This window comes from Podospora anserina, chromosome 6 (genome assembly GCF_000226545.1).
Source record: "Podospora anserina S mat+ genomic DNA chromosome 6, supercontig 4".
Classification (NCBI taxonomy): Eukaryota; Fungi; Ascomycota; class Sordariomycetes; order Sordariales; family Podosporaceae; genus Podospora; species Podospora anserina.
The window spans coordinates 455,044-471,673 of NW_003613579.1; the positions used below are offsets into that span (position 1 = coordinate 455,044).

General features: G+C 51.3%; 6 protein-coding genes across 6 annotated transcripts; 3 read left to right on the forward strand and 3 right to left on the reverse strand.

Moving 5' to 3' along the window:
* Positions 1-1,157: 1,157 nt before the first annotated feature.
* PODANS_6_9570 (uncharacterized protein) lies at positions 1,158-1,926 on the reverse strand (the record flags this gene model as incomplete). Its single annotated transcript, XM_003437322.1, has 2 exons — positions 1,158-1,369; positions 1,431-1,926. Coding segments are annotated over 2 exons (708 nt in total), but the record flags the coding sequence as incomplete, so codon positions are not given.
* A 1,456-nt stretch (positions 1,927-3,382) lies between these two features.
* PODANS_6_9580 (uncharacterized protein) lies at positions 3,383-4,751 on the forward strand (the record flags this gene model as incomplete). The annotated part of the gene is made up of 4 exons (XM_003437323.1): positions 3,383-3,532; positions 3,587-3,956; positions 4,026-4,190; positions 4,258-4,751. 4 exons carry the CDS (start codon positions 3,383-3,385, stop codon positions 4,749-4,751), a joined length of 1,179 nt encoding a protein of 392 aa, XP_003437371.1.
* Positions 4,752-5,040: 289 nt separating this feature from the next.
* PODANS_6_9590 (uncharacterized protein) lies at positions 5,041-6,530 on the forward strand (the record flags this gene model as incomplete). The annotated part of the gene is made up of 2 exons (XM_003437324.1): positions 5,041-5,700; positions 5,910-6,530. The coding sequence occupies 2 exons, from the start codon at positions 5,041-5,043 to the stop codon at positions 6,528-6,530; spliced, it is 1,281 nt and encodes a 426-aa protein (XP_003437372.1).
* Positions 6,531-8,371: 1,841 nt separating this feature from the next.
* On the forward strand, positions 8,372-9,228 carry PODANS_6_9600 (uncharacterized protein; the record flags this gene model as incomplete). The annotated part of the gene is made up of 2 exons (XM_003437325.1): positions 8,372-8,660; positions 8,729-9,228. The coding sequence occupies 2 exons, from the start codon at positions 8,372-8,374 to the stop codon at positions 9,226-9,228; spliced, it is 789 nt and encodes a 262-aa protein (XP_003437373.1).
* A 1,533-nt stretch (positions 9,229-10,761) lies between these two features.
* PODANS_6_9610 (uncharacterized protein) lies at positions 10,762-12,511 on the reverse strand (the record flags this gene model as incomplete). Its single annotated transcript, XM_003437326.1, has 3 exons — positions 10,762-11,841; positions 12,029-12,176; positions 12,339-12,511. Coding segments are annotated over 3 exons (1,401 nt in total), but the record flags the coding sequence as incomplete, so codon positions are not given.
* Positions 12,512-13,617: 1,106 nt separating this feature from the next.
* On the reverse strand, positions 13,618-14,678 carry PODANS_6_9613 (uncharacterized protein; the record flags this gene model as incomplete). Its single annotated transcript, XM_003437327.1, has 2 exons — positions 13,618-14,044; positions 14,113-14,678. The coding sequence occupies 2 exons, from the start codon at positions 14,676-14,678 to the stop codon at positions 13,618-13,620; spliced, it is 993 nt and encodes a 330-aa protein (XP_003437375.1).
* Between the last annotated feature and the right edge of the window lie 1,952 nt (positions 14,679-16,630).

Consider the following 16,630-nt stretch of genomic DNA (forward strand, 5'->3'; position numbering starts at 1 on the left):
ACTGTAGTACCGGGAGAGGGGGCCAGATGTGGTGACGGGGCCCAGGTCTAGCGGCACTGTAGTGACTGGGCACAAATGTTGATCTGAAACCAGCTATCTCGTACGCCTCAACGCTGCTTCATTTAGAAGCAAGGCTATATTGGATGCCTTATGCGTGTGGTAGCCAGACAAATTGCACATTCGGGAAATCAAACGCGTAACATCAAGCTAATATTGTCTGACTGCTCATCAAGCTGTGGCCAGGAGGGCGTCAACCCCTGAGGCGGAAAGTCAACAAATTTCGAACATGTCATCTCACATTGAAAAGCAGGAAGAAGGGTGAGAATGGGGACAAACCTCGGATATACCTCCGTGATCAACCACGGCTTGCCTGATTTGGCAGGGGAACACGAGCCTTGGGTTCATGCTGCCTGGGACAGAGAACACTACCTGTAGATACAACAGTGATAATGTAGCTGCCGGCAGTTTGATCAGGCAATAGTTGGACAGTACCAGACTTTCTTCGTCCAAAAACTGTGTAGATCTTGCAATGAGACGGTGGGGCAGTGCGTCTATCCATGAGGCCCCTGTGTTACATTGCGTTCTTCAAGGCCTCGGCATCACTAGCGTGGGTGGCTTTCCAGGAAATAGAACTCCGCTTCTGACAGCGGGTGCGGCCCTCCCGTTTCTGGTCTGTGTCACTCTGGGGTTGGATCCTTCGCCTTACCCTCCCGTCCTTGGCAACGGGGAATCTTGTCCAGACACGCAGGTTGAACTCAATAGCAAGTCCTGATCAATGACTGTCAACTCTCTGGGAATGAGGAGGTTGACACAGTACTTCCATTGAACTTCCCTTCTGTCATATCTAACGCCACTCTGGCACCACTTCGAAATTCCAAATGCACAAAAGAGGAGATACTTAGACGCCACAATCCATTGCAGTCCCCGGCAAGGAGAATCTGGCAACCCGTTATTGGGTGAACCGAAATGCTGGGTCTGAATACTGTTTGAGGTTCCGCTCCTGGCCCGGGAAACTTCCCCGACAGCCCCTGCCATGCCTGATCATCTTATACATCATATCATGGCAGCAGATCACCCAGTTATCCTGGCACGCACACTGTGCTTTCTTCAGTTTCCCAAATCTTCACCGGCTTCTTGCATCTTCCCCGCTTTGGAAGTCAGAAATTCCAGCAACTCCAGCGAATCGTCCTCCTCCTCGCCCAACGCAATCGATGGTGCCTTGCGCATGTAAAATGGAAACTTAAACGCCACGCTTGGAAGAAACCGGCATACTCCCAGTCGACTATCGCTTTTATGCGCAACGTCTCAGGGTCAACGATTACATTGTGCTGTGAGCAGTCACCATGACAAAAGACGTAATCTTCACCGTCTTTTGCCTCCGACTCCTTGCAGGACGACCAGTTGTCTTCTCTGGGTGATCCCCAAGACACGATACGGAGGGATCACAATCCCGGATGGTCCACCGAGGCGCTTGGACTTGATTCCTTTCAACTTAGCCAGGTGTTTCTCCAGCTCCACATGAGCGGCGGCTTTCTGCGTCTCGTCTTTCAAGTCTGACATGTTGACCCCGTCAATGTTTTGAGATATCAGGTAGGAGGCGTCGTCGTCTTCAAAGCCGCAGTATATGTCGGGGACAGGGATGTCGGTGTGCTGCCGGATGAAGCGGAGCGCGGCAGCCTCGTTCATGAGGAGCTCTTTTCGCAGTCGAGGAACGTGGGTTTTGCCTTTCCAGTTGGTGATGAATTCTTTTGGTCGGAGGGACCTCTTGATGAAGGCGTTGCCGCGAATGTAGTACTTTCTTTCGGGTGTCACAGCGAAGCAGCCATCTTCTCTGGCTGGGTGCGGTTCTCGTGGCTTCGGGTTAGACATTGAGCTTCGGAAATGACAAAGAACTGTTATTGCTTTTTTTTTGGTGCCCGGTAAGTTTCACTGAGTTTTCCGTGTACAAGTTGCGAAGCAGCGAGGTGGAAACTGAAGGATGGGCAAAAAAAGAGCGCCATTACAAAGGCGGGGAAGCAGGCGGATAGCGAAGGCACAGCACTTGGAACCCAAACGCACGTTGGCAGTTTCAAGAATGCTCCATTGGGTATACAACCTACACCAGACGATTCCAGTGATCCCATATCTCGGTATCACAAAGATCTGTCCAGGTTTCTGGGTCGTACACCAGGCAAAGTATCTCTTGGATATAAGATGTCCAAGAGCCTGCTTGTGAAGCAAACTTCTGTCAATTCAGAACCTACCTACCTATTCAGCATTGCATCAGAGGCCAACTTGTCAAAATCATCTAGAGCATATACGGATCACGAACGCCCACCAGCCTCTCAAATCGAAACAAGAAACGTTCAGCATGCCTTCAGAGGTCTATTCTTGCAAAAACTGCGGGACCGAAGTCTCAAGCACCCAACCAACGTGTCCATCATGTGATAAGGCCCCTGCTTAGATCAACGGGGAGATGCCGGCAGTCAGGACTGTTTTCAACAACTCGCATAATCCTTCTGTGCATCTCTCATAAAATGAACCCGCTTTAGATGCTGCAGACTATGCTATGCACTCATGTACTAGGGTAGCACAATATAACCCTGCCGTACTTTACCATACCTTGCCTGTGCACGGTGCGGAAGATCCCCCCACAGTCCCGACGGCAGGCAAATCCAAGAACAGGAAGTGTCAGCGAGAGACGTTGCTAAGTGGTTGCCGGTTTCTTCAATACCTACCTGTCACTTTCCGTTGCATACCTGTCAGCTCACGTAGGTAGGTACTTTGCTTTGTTTTGCTTTTTCTCCTGCATTCTGGATACCCTGCTGAAGAACGTCCAACTCGATGATGAACAGTCCCTTGCACGGAGCGGCCGGCACTCAACTCGCTTCACCCCCATGCCACCCAACCCCTGACGCCGCCAATACCCGTTTGATTCACTCAAAGAGCTAGACGACATCGAGGACACCGAGAACCCGGTAACCCGGTCGATATTTGCGCGCCACAGTCTTGTCTGCTTATCTGACTCTTTGGTGGATTCGCTGATCATGTCAACGGGCGAGACCCTGCGGCCTTCCATGAACATGGATAGAAACCGGTATTGGGACTTTTCCTTCAGATTTCTTCTTCTGGTGATCTCTTGCTGAATCCTGGCATGAGATATCTCCGAGAGTGGCATCAGGGGCAGCTGCGAGTCTTCGGGCACAATCCGTTATGTGACGACAACCACAACAAAAAGGTAGATGTCTACACTGTCGTCTCCCGAAGATTAAAATTTGGACGACCTCAAGTCGGTAAGAACAAAACAACTCACACCTACAATATATATCCACTTGTTGACTTCAATCCGAGAACGAGTCATAGCTGGAAACCAAATTGAGACCGACATCAACTTGCCTTCATCATGACGCTCGGAGGCGATGGCCCATGGGCTGTCTCCGTCATGTGGATACTTACAGCCCTTACCTTTGTCTTCGTTCTCCTCCGTATCTACACCAGGGCCTACGTGGTGGAAAGCTATGGGCTGGATGACCACGTCTACAACTTCGCGTTTGTGAGTTTGCCTTTACCCAAAGCTCCATCGAACTAATTCTGACGTTCAACACAGGTTCTCCTGCTGTGCTACACAATCATGACAACCATCGCAGCCCAATATGGCTTCGGCCAAAACATGTTCGACATACAGGAAGTTGAAGACCTTGTCAAAGCTATTTTGTTCGAGGCAATCGGCCAAACATTTGCGGTGGTCGGCATGGCGGTGGCAAAGTGGTCGCTGGGTCTCTTCTTGCTGCGCCTTGTCACGCAAACATGGCACAAGGTCGTCATATGGATTACGATGGGAAGCTTGCTGGCAGCGTCTATATCTGTCTGCTTTGTGTTCTGGCTGCAATGCTCGCCACCGGCTTACCTCTACGACAGGAGAGTTCCTGGGGGTTACTGCTACATCAACACCACGCCAGTGTCGTTTACCTTGTGCAGTACGTCTTCTCTCCGACTGAAAAAAGATTCCTTTCTGACAGATTGAACAGTCCTCTGCGTCATTGCAGACTTCTTCTTCGCCATCTTCCCATGGGTCTTCCTCTGGAAGCTCCAGATGAACCAGCGGGAGAAGATTATCATTGCTGCAAGTATGAGTCTTGGGTTGATCGCCGGTGCATGCGGTATTAAAAGGACCATTGAAGTCCCCAATCTGTCAAGTACAAACTACACCAGTAAGCCCTCCCTAGTCGCCTCTTCCCCTTCATATTTCGCTGACAATGGTCGACATAGAGGACACAGTTGGTCTCATTGTCTGGTCCGCTGCCGAAATCGCCATCACCATGATCTGCATTGGCGTCCCTGTCGTCCGCCCCCTCTACAAAGGCTTCATCGACAAGCTCACGTCCCGCGCCACCCGCTCAACATCCGGTTACAAGAAACAAAGTGGTCCACGATATGGGCTCAAGACATTGGGGGGGAGCACCATGCCTGGAGCGAGTCGGTGGCAGGCTGAGACAACTGAGGGGGAGGAGGGTGATGACAAAGCAAAGAAAGCCGAGGAACGGACAAGGCAGCTGAAGATGGGCGTGAACGGCCCCTTCACTCATACCAAGGCTGTTGGTGGGAGGACCATGCCGGCTAATAGGAGTGATGAGGAGATTTTGGGGCAGGAGTATCGAGAGAACATGGCGGATGACGTGGAGAATGGAAGTGGGAGGGGTAGTAACATTCAGGTTGTCGAGACTTGGACTGTTGATCGGTCGTCACCGGTTGGGTCGCGGGGGAGGTATTGAGTTGTCGGTCTGCCGCGGAGGTGACCATCAGCAGAGCCGTAGCCCGGTGTTGAGATGTCACAATATTGTATCTTGATGGATTTGTTCAAGCTTTGTAATTCCGAGATCCTGTCTGCCTACCTAATCACAGTTCTCGGGGCTTTTTTGATGCTTGATGCTGTTGGTTGGACTTGGCTACTGATGACATAATTCATGACAACCAACAAACTCCGCGGCGCCGGAGGATCGATCCCACCATCATTCCCGAAATGGTGACACTGGGCTCAGAGTCCTTGAGCTCGGCGGAGCTATGTCATTGTTAGACTTGGAGGTGAGCAAACACTCTCTCTTCACGATTACGTACCTCATGAATATATTAGGGGAATTATATCGAATCAAGCCCTGCACTTTGCATGTGGTGGATGAACTGTACTGTCATGATGACTGCCGATTCGGCTGGTGGAACCATGACAGATGTGCCCGAAGTCACTTTGATGTCTGCGGTAAGATAACGCCTATTGTGGCAAGAGATGTTGTTAACGACATCCATGTGATCCGGTCAACCAGCTACCTGCAAAAGGTATATAAGGGATGTCTGGTGCCTACAACAGATCAACCCTTCACTATCAACATCTTCAGTATCACATCCAACAACATGGCTAAGCTCTTCATCTTTCTGTCCGCCTTTCTGGGCATCCTCACTACACTGATCTCAGCTCAGTCCAGCCCTTTCGAAATGGTCACCCTCGTCAAGATTGATTACACCACTGCCGAGCTAGCTGAGCACTACCACCGCCTCGACGTCACCTACAAAACCATCAACGCAACCGCCATCAAAGCTGCCGTCCTGGTCCCGAAGAAGCTCGCAGCCTCCAACAAGAAGGCCGACGCGCCCGTGGTGGTGCATTTCCACGGCGGTGGTCTCATCATCGGAACTAACCTCGAGCCTGCCTTTATTGCCGACTGGTACGTTCGCTAACCCCCCTATTTTTCCCTCCAATGCTAATCTCCATCAAAAGGGTAACCCAACTCCCCGTCTCCACAAACTCCATCCTCGTCTCCCCGCTCTACCGCCTCCTCCCTGAAGCCAACGCCCCAGAGACCCTATCCGACATCTCCTCCTTCTGGTCCTGGCTTCACACCTCCCTCCCATCCGTCATCGCCTCCGCCTACCCAAAGATCAAACCCAACCTCAACCAAATCGTCACCGTAGGAGAGTCAGCAGGCGGCTACCTCGCCGTTCAATCCGCTCTCTTATTCCAGGAAAAAGCCAAGATCAAGGCCGTCATCGCGCAATACCCCGCCATCTGGCCCGACCTAGCCGCCTGGGGGTCTCTTCCCCTCCCTGACCCAACCAACGAAGCTGTCGTCAAAGCCGGAAAGGTCATTGATGAGTACCTCGGTAACCTGACGGGAACAGAAATAAGAACTGACGCCCCCTACCCTGACCGCTGGGAGTTGACAGAGGCGGCGTTGTTGAGTGGGAGGAGCTTTGAGTTTTGGGGGGATGAGACTGCTATTGCACAATCAGGGTTGGAGTATGCTTTGAACGTGTCGAGGCAGTGGGGGGACAAAGTGCCGGGGTTTTGGGTTCTTCAGGGGGAGAATGACGGGATGGTTGCACAGGCGGGGACGGAGGAGTTTCTTGCTCGGTTGAAAGGGGTTCACCCGGGGGTGGAGGTCAAGTACACGCTTAGACCGGGATTGCATGGTTTTGATGCGCTTTATGGGTTGGACAAGCATTTTATTGCGGAGGGGGTGAGGTGGGTGAAGAGGTTTTGGTTGAAGGGGAAGAACTAGGTACCTAAGGTATCCAAGGGATCATCTACCATATCCATGCCTAGGCGTGCCTAACGGAACGGTATACAACTCACCTACGGACAGAAAGAATGAGGAGTGTGGCAAGTTATTATTAAACACAACTGCTGCTTTACTGGAGGGCTCAAGGTCACCGTGACTCATAAGCAAGAGACAAGCAGAAAACTGAACAAATAAAACAAACGCCTTGCTTTCTACCAGCCCAACCGCCAACCGTTCGCGCTTTCAAGGACGACTCATCAAACCTTCACCGCAAATCCACCAAAGACGAATAAACCCGGGCACATTCTCCACTACCATTTCAAGGGTTCTATCCCAGATCACTGGCCAACCACACGGATCTCAAGATAGGATCCCATTCATTTACCATCGCCCCTTGTAACAATCCTCAATTCTCTTCAGGCCGCCGGGCCCTCCGTTTCCGGTGCAGAGGTCTTCTCAGTCCGCTTTCGATCCGCTCCCGTGTTCTAGTCGATCCTGTTCTGTTCTCCCTGTCTCGGGCCCGGTTTGTGATCACGCGCTGGGCAGGATTGGTAGCCGGTGTATTGGCATCCGTCCCTTGGTTTCTGTTCGCAGTTTCGGCCTGGGTTGGTTCGGAACGGGGATTCGACGGTATTGCTGTGGGGTTGGAAAGATGGATCGTTCGATGTTTCATGTCCCTGAAGCAAGGTTCGAGACCCGTTTGGCAGAGCCAGACTTTTGCTTTCTCAGCCCCCTCCTGAAATATTATTCTGGCCTTCTTATTCCCCTCTTCTTGTTTTGGTAAGGCGGCACTGGGAAGTTTGACCAAAGCCGTGGTAGGCTCAGTGGCGGGTACAGCCGCTCGGTCGGCTTCAATTGCGTTGACCTGGTTCATGTAGTCCGTAGCGTTGGCAGCTGAAGGGAATGTGATTTTCACTTTCCATTCTGGCTCTTTTGTTTTACTTTCATGTTGAACTAGTTCGGTCCTATAGGCCATAGTGTGGAGGTGATACTTTTGGCGATTTTTTAGATCGAGAAGCGATTCAAAATTAGGGTCAAAGGCGAATGGTGGGAATCCGTGATAGATCTTGGTTGTTTCTTTGCTTGGTGCTTAATAAGGGCGGGGACATGCATCTGGGCAAAAAGGCCAGCGCAACAAGGCTGGCTGTACTGAGTTCTCCTTCAATGCAACAACCACATGCACTTCGGATACGTATTTTGTCCAATGGCTTTGCTAGGACAGATGTGCCTGCATGCCGAGATGACCCCATTGAACACACCATATCACCCAACGAGACGAGTGAGCGGCCCATTACTAGGTAGATCATCACAGGTGTCACACGTCTACGAACCAACCAACCTCGCTACGGCCCAACAGACCACCTACCTGCACTATAGACCACCTACCTGCACGTTGTGAGCTAGTGGTCAAAGTGAGGCAGACAATCGCAGGCTTCGCGGTTATTAAGAAGACGATATTGGTCAACCTGAGATATTGAGGGACTTGGCAGCGGCCTGAGGCCACAATGCACGGACCACTGGGCGAAGGATAAAGGCGCGTTCTCAGAAGCTGTTTGTATTCCTAGACCTTCTTCTTCTTTATCACGCTCTTCGAGGCCATTGAAGATTATTAGCCTGAATTGAACCATGAGTTCCAAGCCCTGATATTACAGCCCTTGTCACAACAGGCCATTTGATTTGATAGTGCGCTGAAAAGGAATGCGACGAGTAAGGTGGTGCATACCTCCCCACCTTTGCTAGGTCCCGGTACAACCTGAAATGAAGTGGCTACATATGGCGCTAAAAGCACGCAAAAGTCACCTGAAATTTTGACCTGGAATTCAGTGGGAATAGGCCCTAAAATGGCCGAAGCCGATCTCGATCCAGAGGGACTCGACCTCGAAGATCCCCAAGCCTGGATCAGTCACAATTACCGAGAACACCTAATAACCAAAGTTGAAAAATGGAACCCCATCTGGGACCAAGCACCGCAAGCCGATGTCTTCAGCTATTGTATAAGCATCGCACAACTGCAACGCATGCGGATACAGCGACTACAAATACAACTTGCATCAGCTGCAAGAAAAGCATACGAAGGTGCAGATACAGACAGTAACTGGAAAGATTGGGATAAAACTCTTAGTGAATATGGTAGGATACCCCACCTCGTTTACCTACTGCATCTTGCGAAGCCAGGGTGCTGACATTGTCACGCTCAGTTTCTGCAGTCCAAGAACATGACTACATGGAACAACGCGGATCAGGCGGGAGAGACCCTTTCCTGATAACAGGAGAGCGTTATATGGACAGGAAGGTTCTTGAACAGGTCATGCATGGCTTCCAACTTTCGGAATCGACTGATTCGAATCCGACTGGTGAACCTTCGCTACGAGTATGGCAAACAACTCGACGGGCCCCTGTTCCGACACGAGGAGACAACCGTCTGAAGAAGCTTCTGGCCCGGATTGGTATAGCTGCTATCGGGACTGCGTTTCTCATTGTCCCGATGTGGCTGTTGATATGGGTTGTGTGGGAAGACACCTGGGTGGCGCTGTGGTCGACAACCATTTTTGTTGCTGTGTTTGGGGTGCTGATGGCGTGTGTACTGGAGAATGAAATTGCGGTTCTCTCAGCATCTGCGGCTTATGCAGCTGTGCTAGTGGTCTTTGTCGCCCTTGTTGCGGAACAGGCCCGGGGTCAAGATGAGAAGGGTTCATAATCAGAAAATGTATTCTGTGGTTAAACACCATGGCCGGTTATTGGCTTTGAGGGAGACTGAAACTCGATTGGACCTTACGAAAGGGTTAATTATATGTATCTCTGCTACCGTGGTCCTGCATGACATGATACAAATATTTACTTCGAAATGCCCGTATTCTGTCTCCAACATCATTTGGTAGGTACCCTAGATACCTACTTACCGTACAGCTAGGTTGGTAGACAGACAGCACAACAACTCAAGACAGTCGCTGTTCGTGCTCAGTTCTGGTTTTCCTTCAGTGTGACACTGTAAACCATTCCTGCATTTTAAACCATCCCGGACCCCTTCCCTATTTCGGAGTATCATTGAAACTTCCAGGTCTTTAGATGTCGCACCACGCTGTTCCAAATTGCCGAATCATTTCTTGTCTCGGCCAGACCTGCATCCCCTCCCGCCCAGCTGGCACCCCATAGTCCACATGGTTCTTTGAGCCAAAGAGTCTTCTGTCTCTGTCGGAAACATCGTTCGAGTCGGGTGTGTAAAAGCCATTCATTGGCGTGCGCGGCGCTGTTGAAAACGATGCCTAGTCGATTCTTGAGGGTTATATGGTTGACTTCTGTGAGGTGTAGGTATACATGACAATCCCGCTTGACACAGAGGTTGGTGAATTTGACGCAGTCAAAGTACAACGATGCCTCCTCATCGGTTGGAAAAGAGACCAGGATGCGTCGTTGACCGAGCTCAAGTACCAGCTGTATGTTGTATTCTGCCCTTTCGTGTGGTGCCGGTTGATCCACTGGGAATGTCGAAGGGGAGATTTGAGATTTGTTTGCGTCCATATCGTTTCGTGAAAGGGAATAAAAGAAAGCCGACGTGAAAGGTGACGAGCGGGTTGCTAGCAGGAGAAGCCTGCGACCAGCATCGTATTTAAGAAGGACCCAACCTCTAGGACTCAATCTGGTGTGCTGTGGCTGAGTCGTGGAGGCAGCCCAAGGCCCCAACTCATTTCTCGCAAGCGAGTTGTGGCGTTGACTACCTGGTAGGGAAAGTAAGGATAGATGCTAAGGCTGAGAAGGCATCTCTGCCCTAAAATTTGGGCCCATTCTTAAGGCGATCCCATTGTTGGCAGTTCTGAGAGCGAGCTTACTGCGCGCCTACCGGCTCTGAAATAGGATGTTGACAGTCTTGGCGGCAAGGTGAAATTAGTGGATCAGCACTCAGGGGCTCAGGGGCTAGACCCACCTGGCCCCCCTTGGTTGACTGGCCAACCATGACACCTCGACATGTCATTGTCTTGGTCGACCTCTTTGATGTTTCGAAACACCTAGCATAGTAGCTATCTTTGTTTATACCTGATGAAATTCTTAGGGGATGTCGTGGCAAATCACCGAGGGTGCGCATGGATGAGCATGAGGTATGGTAACTGGTAATGGCAGGTGGGTCACTGTAGGTATAAAGACAGTGGTTTAAAAATCGGTCAGGACTTGGGTGCCTTTCATGCTTCAGTCACGCATTAACGTACGCTTTTCCAACTCAAACTCATATTAGCCACTAACTGTGAATACCTGGGAGCTCCATGAGGTCCCAGTATTCCTCAAAGGTTTCAACACAGGTGCCGCCTATACTCTTACCCATAGCTTCCCTCCTCGTGAACCCGTTGCCCATGAATACAAACCTATTTTGTCTGATAGAGGGCCCGTTCCTACTACCAACCATGCCGGGATAACCATAGCCAAAGTCGTAGTCCTCCCACCTTGGATGCCTCATCATCTCCACGAAATGGAACGCACTCCCAGGGTAAATACCAATTACCCTGTCTTCCCCTCCCTCGCCGACTCTTTTGTACCAGCTCTGGCATCCTTCTGTCCACATACTCCCCCTCAGATACGCCTGAGCATGTTCGTTGTACTCGTCCATGACACTCCTTTGAACCTCCATGCACCTTACGCCTTGGGTCTGCATCTTCCTCACACACTTGTAGATGTACATGCCCTGAGCTTGGATAGCCTGCACCAACCCTCCATTCGCAACCGGGGAGTTGGGACCCAGAAACATGAAGTAGTTGGGGAAGCCAGACACCGTTGTGCCAAGGTAGCACTCTGGGTTAGTACCTCCATCCCGGTGACAACCGCTCCATCGCTCCGCAAGTCTCACCCCATCACGTCCCACGAGCTCAAAAGAGGGGATGTACGACGCTTCATATCCTGTAGCGCATACCACCACGTCAAATTCTCGTTCTTCCTCCTCCTCCTCGCTGGCCGAATGTGACAGCATGATTCCCCGCCCGGTAAACGTCTTGATAGAGGTACCTGGACTCCCTCCAGCCTGGTTAGACTGTGGATCGAGGAAGACACACTCCACTCTATCATCCAGCAAAGTCTCCAAGAAATCCTTGCTCGGAGTTACTCGTCTGCAACCAACAGAAAATTTCGGAATCAGCCGTTTAGCGATAATCCTGCCTTTTTCTGAGGTCTCCACCTGAAGTCGTGACTCCATACTCTTTCGACAAGCTTCCTGGGTTGCACTTTGAGGAAATCGCCCACCGCCTGAAGCCCTGAAACCAGCGTTGCGTTCGTTAGTGAGAGCGCGACGGTGGGCGAGAAGGGATTTGGGGTCTGAGCTGAAGGTGAGCTGTGTCGAGGTGGGATAACTGTTGTGTTCATCTACGAACTGCGCAGGTTGTGCTGATGGTTTGGATGGAGGGCACGTAATCCATGTCGAGGAGCGGGCAAAAAGTGTCGTGGTTTTAGCCTCTGCTCGGAGTCAGTACAAGGAAAATTCCAAACAATACATGGGGCCTAGACCTGCCTTTTGCAACTTCGGGAAGTATCTGTACCCCTGAAGAGCCAATGCCAATGATTGCCACGTTCTTGCCGGCGACTTCCACCGTCTCATCCCAGAGGGCTGAGTGGACAAGCTGGCCTTTGAAGCGATCCATCCCCCTAATTTTGGGCCACTTTGGGGTTCTGGATAATAGATGGTCAGAAAAGGAGTTCGCATGGCGTACCTGCAAGTGGTGTGTGATTGGAACGTGAACTCACTGAAGAAAGCCTGTCGCGTTTACCAGTGCATTGCATCGATCCTCAAACTCGGTTCCCTTGGCCATGTCAATGACCGTGAGGCACCACTCTCCAACCTCTTCATCCCAGACTGCACTGGTCACTTTGTGCCCGTACTTGAAGTACTGCTCACAGTCGTACTTGACTGCTGTGTCTTTGAGATAGTGATGGATACTAGAGGCGGTGGCGTAGTAGCTGGGCCAATGTGGATTGGGACAGAAACTGTAGTTGTAGATGTGGGCCGGAGTATCACACTGGCATCCCGGATATCTGGAGCAAAAACGATGGCCTTTTAGCGTCTGCTCAATTGTTAATGAGAGTTGCCAATCTTACCTGTTGACCAGCCACTTGCCACCAAGATCGCCATTCATCTCGTAAACCTGATAGTCAAGGTTCTCCCCCTGCATCTTCTGACCTACAATGATGGATAGGAGTAGCCCTGAATAACCGGCACCGATGCATACCAGACGGAAAGGCCGAGGCGATCCCAATGGAGCCTCCTGGATTTTGTAGCCACGGCTCGGCGTAATGCTACCCATTGTGTGCTGTTGAAGTGGCTTGGAATACGGCGACTCTGTGTGTCCAGGAATACACTCGACAGTGCTGAAAAGAGATTTCTCAAGATCGAGTGTGCACATGGACTCTTCACGAGGAACCGAGCCATTTATACAGCTTGGTCCAAGCGAATAACGCGGGCACTGGCGAGAAGGCTCGACCTTGAGCCTCTGAACACGTGCCAAAACACTGCCAGATGAGGCTCCAAGTACATCTTTGCTGATCTTTCCTGCCGCTGAATCGAGCACCATCCATCATTCGCCCAACATCATAACCCTCAAGAAGTCTGTACAGAAGCCCCCAACGTGATCAACGGAAAGGGAAGAATTCAGATGCACGCAGAGCCTCAGTTTCCCAAGGCTCGTGAACACCGGTTCTGATTTGCTAGAGATCCCTCTCTAACCCCCGCGCATTTCTGCACAAATGAGTATCACAAAGCTACACCAGCGCTTGAAATGGTGCCATCGGTCCTAGTCGAGGGCGAGGCTCCAAAGAAATTCCGGATGAAGTGCTCTCCCGATGCATGCCAAGATGCCATTATCAGTCCTCTATTCCGGGTCAGAATGTTGTCATAACGTAAAATAATGATGCCCAATCTTACTCAGAAAGAGGGGGGAAGATGTGAAGCCAAGAAACTCACCCCATTCGTGCGGACAAATTGGGATAGCTTGAGGTCGCCAGAAGAGGCTCGCCAAGAGAGGATTGGGCGAGAGCAAAAGCCAAGTGAGGGAATTTGTATGGAGCGGGAAGTTATCGAGAGGGGGCGCGGCTCAAAGGATCAGAACACCGGCGTTCAGCAGAGATTGATTCGACCACACTTTGAGGTTATCGCTGTCACAAGCTTCTCCCACCATGGGTCCTTGTTCTCCCAAATCTCGTGCTCTTCGTCGTCAGTGCCAGCACCCCCGTCGTCTGCCTCATGATTCATTGCCTGTTCGGCCACCTTGCCCCTTCGCCTTTCATAACTGTCCAACCAACTCCATGCATGTTTGAGAGCCTCATAAGCAGGAGGAACATTGCCTCTGGGTCCCTTGCATATTGGATCGAACCACGATTTGATGGCCTGTCTATCAAGCTGGTCATAGGCCACGAGACCTCCGATGAAAAGAGCGAAAAGCGGGGTTTGAGCCGTGAACAACGGCCCGGAAATGGGTTGATACTGCACAGTAAGAATAAGTCGAGCGAGAAGTTCCTTGATCACAGGGTCATCTCTTCTTCGACTAGCGATGGACACGATTTTTGTTAGACGGCACTGTCGAATACATGATGGAGAAGGTCAATAACGTACCGGAAAACCCTACATTGCAAGTATATTTGTGCGGCAGCAACGTAGCTCTCACCAATCAACTCAGTGACCTTGGCTTCCGTGTTGACCTTGCCCTTGTCGTTCAGCTCGCAGCTGTCGAGGAGCTCTTGAAATGTATTGTAGCCGTTCGAGAGCGCTGACCATTGCCGAAAGTTGCTGAGTATATCCTTGATGCCGTTGGCGGTAGCTAGTTGTGCCAGAGAGTATGGACGTCTGTCTCGCATGGAGGCCAAATACGTGATTTTGGCCAGGCAATACATCAAATCTGGAGAAAGCCCGGCAAACCCATCGATTCGGCGGCACTCTCGCTCACTGCCTCTGATGAGCCAGTTGTAGCACTCAATGTCGGCACCTGGGTCGAGAGGGTGCACGCAATCACTGAGAACGCTGTCTAGGCACACTCGAATTGCTAGCTGGGACCGCGTCTTGGTAATCTGGGCATTCTTGGGATCTTGGTGGGTTCTAGCTGGATCCGATTGCCCAAGCACTCGTTCGGCCACTTTCGCTCCCCGGTACCATTTTGGAGGCTCCTTCTGTGTAGACTTCATGTTGTCTCGGTTCCGGTCCCAAACGACTATCTGTCAAAGAAAACGTCAGCAGAGTGGAGCGAATCATCACTGAGTCCAAAGAGCTCACCTCGGTATGGCCCAGAAGGATAAGACAAGCAACCAAACTATCCCCGTTACCTGGTAAGCGATTTCTTGTGTCCTTGAGTTCTTGGCTTGTATGCCAAATAGCTTGCTGATGGTGATGGGTAGCAAGTTCTTTTGCCTTGTCTTCCGCAGAGTAGTCAAGAATATATGAAAGAGAAACCGACAACATGGCGTGCTTGACCGCGGGTGAGCTGTCCGCCATAGGTGCAATTTGGTTGAGATAGGCATTGTCATTCTTGACAACTGTTCTCCCATTGCAGACAGCTTCGATAACTAAAACGAGACAGCACACGTAAGCTTGGAATACTCTGCTGGCATGGCACCATTGCGGGGCCAGTCGGGACACCTACAGAATTTGAAGAGATAACGATCAGACTTCTCAAACCTCCCGCTAAGTTGAACGTCACCGAATTGCGGTGGGGGTCGGATGATTTCACTCGGAATCAAATTCCCGGCGGCCCCGTTTCCACCGCCGCCATGGCGACTCTCTGACTCGGTGGGTGGAAAGTATCGGAAATGCACATTAAGCGCATGACCTTGCTCATGACGTGGAGAACCATAAAGTGTAATTCTTGTTTTGATGAATCCGTCAAGCACGATACGACGACCTCTGCACTCTTCAACAATGCTGCGGCATCGGACAAGTGCATGGGGGTGGCTGCAGCTCCCTTCTTCTGATGCGTAAGGATTCTCCAGGTGAACCTCTTCCTGCTCCTGAGAAGATGTAGGGATCTTAGCCGGACCAGCCGGCACATGCTGCCGGGTATGGAGAGGTTCGACCCCTGCGGTATCTTCGTTGAGCAATTCTTCATAGCCTGTTCAAACTTGTTAGCGACTATCTAGCGACGCGAAGATGGCTGGGCTCAACAAGCTCTTGACTTTATTGTACTTACTTCTCTTTCTGCCTTGGTTTGCAGACACGGGGCAAATGGAATCGCTGTGCAGACCTGCAAGGTGGGTGGAATTAAGGTGGTTTCCGAGGCTATCGAGCCCTGGGAGTATGTCTTGGTGTGGCCAGGCGTACAGTTGAGTCCAGTGGAACATCTCATCGTCATCCGATATCATGAAGTTGTCATCCGGTCCGGCGTTTGAACCGTGGTCGTCCTCATGCTGATCATTGGGCGCGATAGCACGGACTGTCTCTTCAGTGTGGCGTGGTGTCCATGAACCACCGGATCGCGCGACCTTGGCAGCCCGCTCCATGGCTATACAGCAGATCTGAATTGCGGATCTTCCTGGCTGCTGTGAACTAGCAAGAGAGAAAGAAGTCCTGTGAAGACGAGACACGGTGTGCGGGCCCGGCGAGCCTGCACTTATCCTTGTTCCGATCAAGTAGCGTCCCACAGCGGTGTTCAAGTACCTACGTCGATGTATTGGTGTGGTAAGCCAGCCTCCATCGCCGAAACGCCTCTTTGAGTGGTGATGGGGTAGGTTACCTTGTACCTTGGGTACCGTGGGATGGGTTGGAGTGGGGCCGGAAGAGAGAAGAGAGAAGAGAGAAGAGAAAAGAGAAAAGAGGGAACATTGGCACATGGTGCAAGGAGGTGGGGCCCTCGTCAGGAGCGGAATCGGAAATGCGGGGCAAATGGCAGCATCTTACGGGAGACAATGTCTCGCAGAAGTCTGGTGCCCAAGGCACAACTGCCCCGACGCGCACTCAAGGCCTCTGACTACTGAACTCCATCAAATTCTGGCCCACCACGTCACTGAGCACGGCCCGCTCAGGAGAGAAAAGAGAAAACAAAGCCCCAAAAACGCTGAGTGGCAATGGCCTGTGACATGTTACATCTGTTTGATCATGAGCAGGCATGCTCCGGCGACTCATTGGTCTGCGCCCTGCTTCGCGA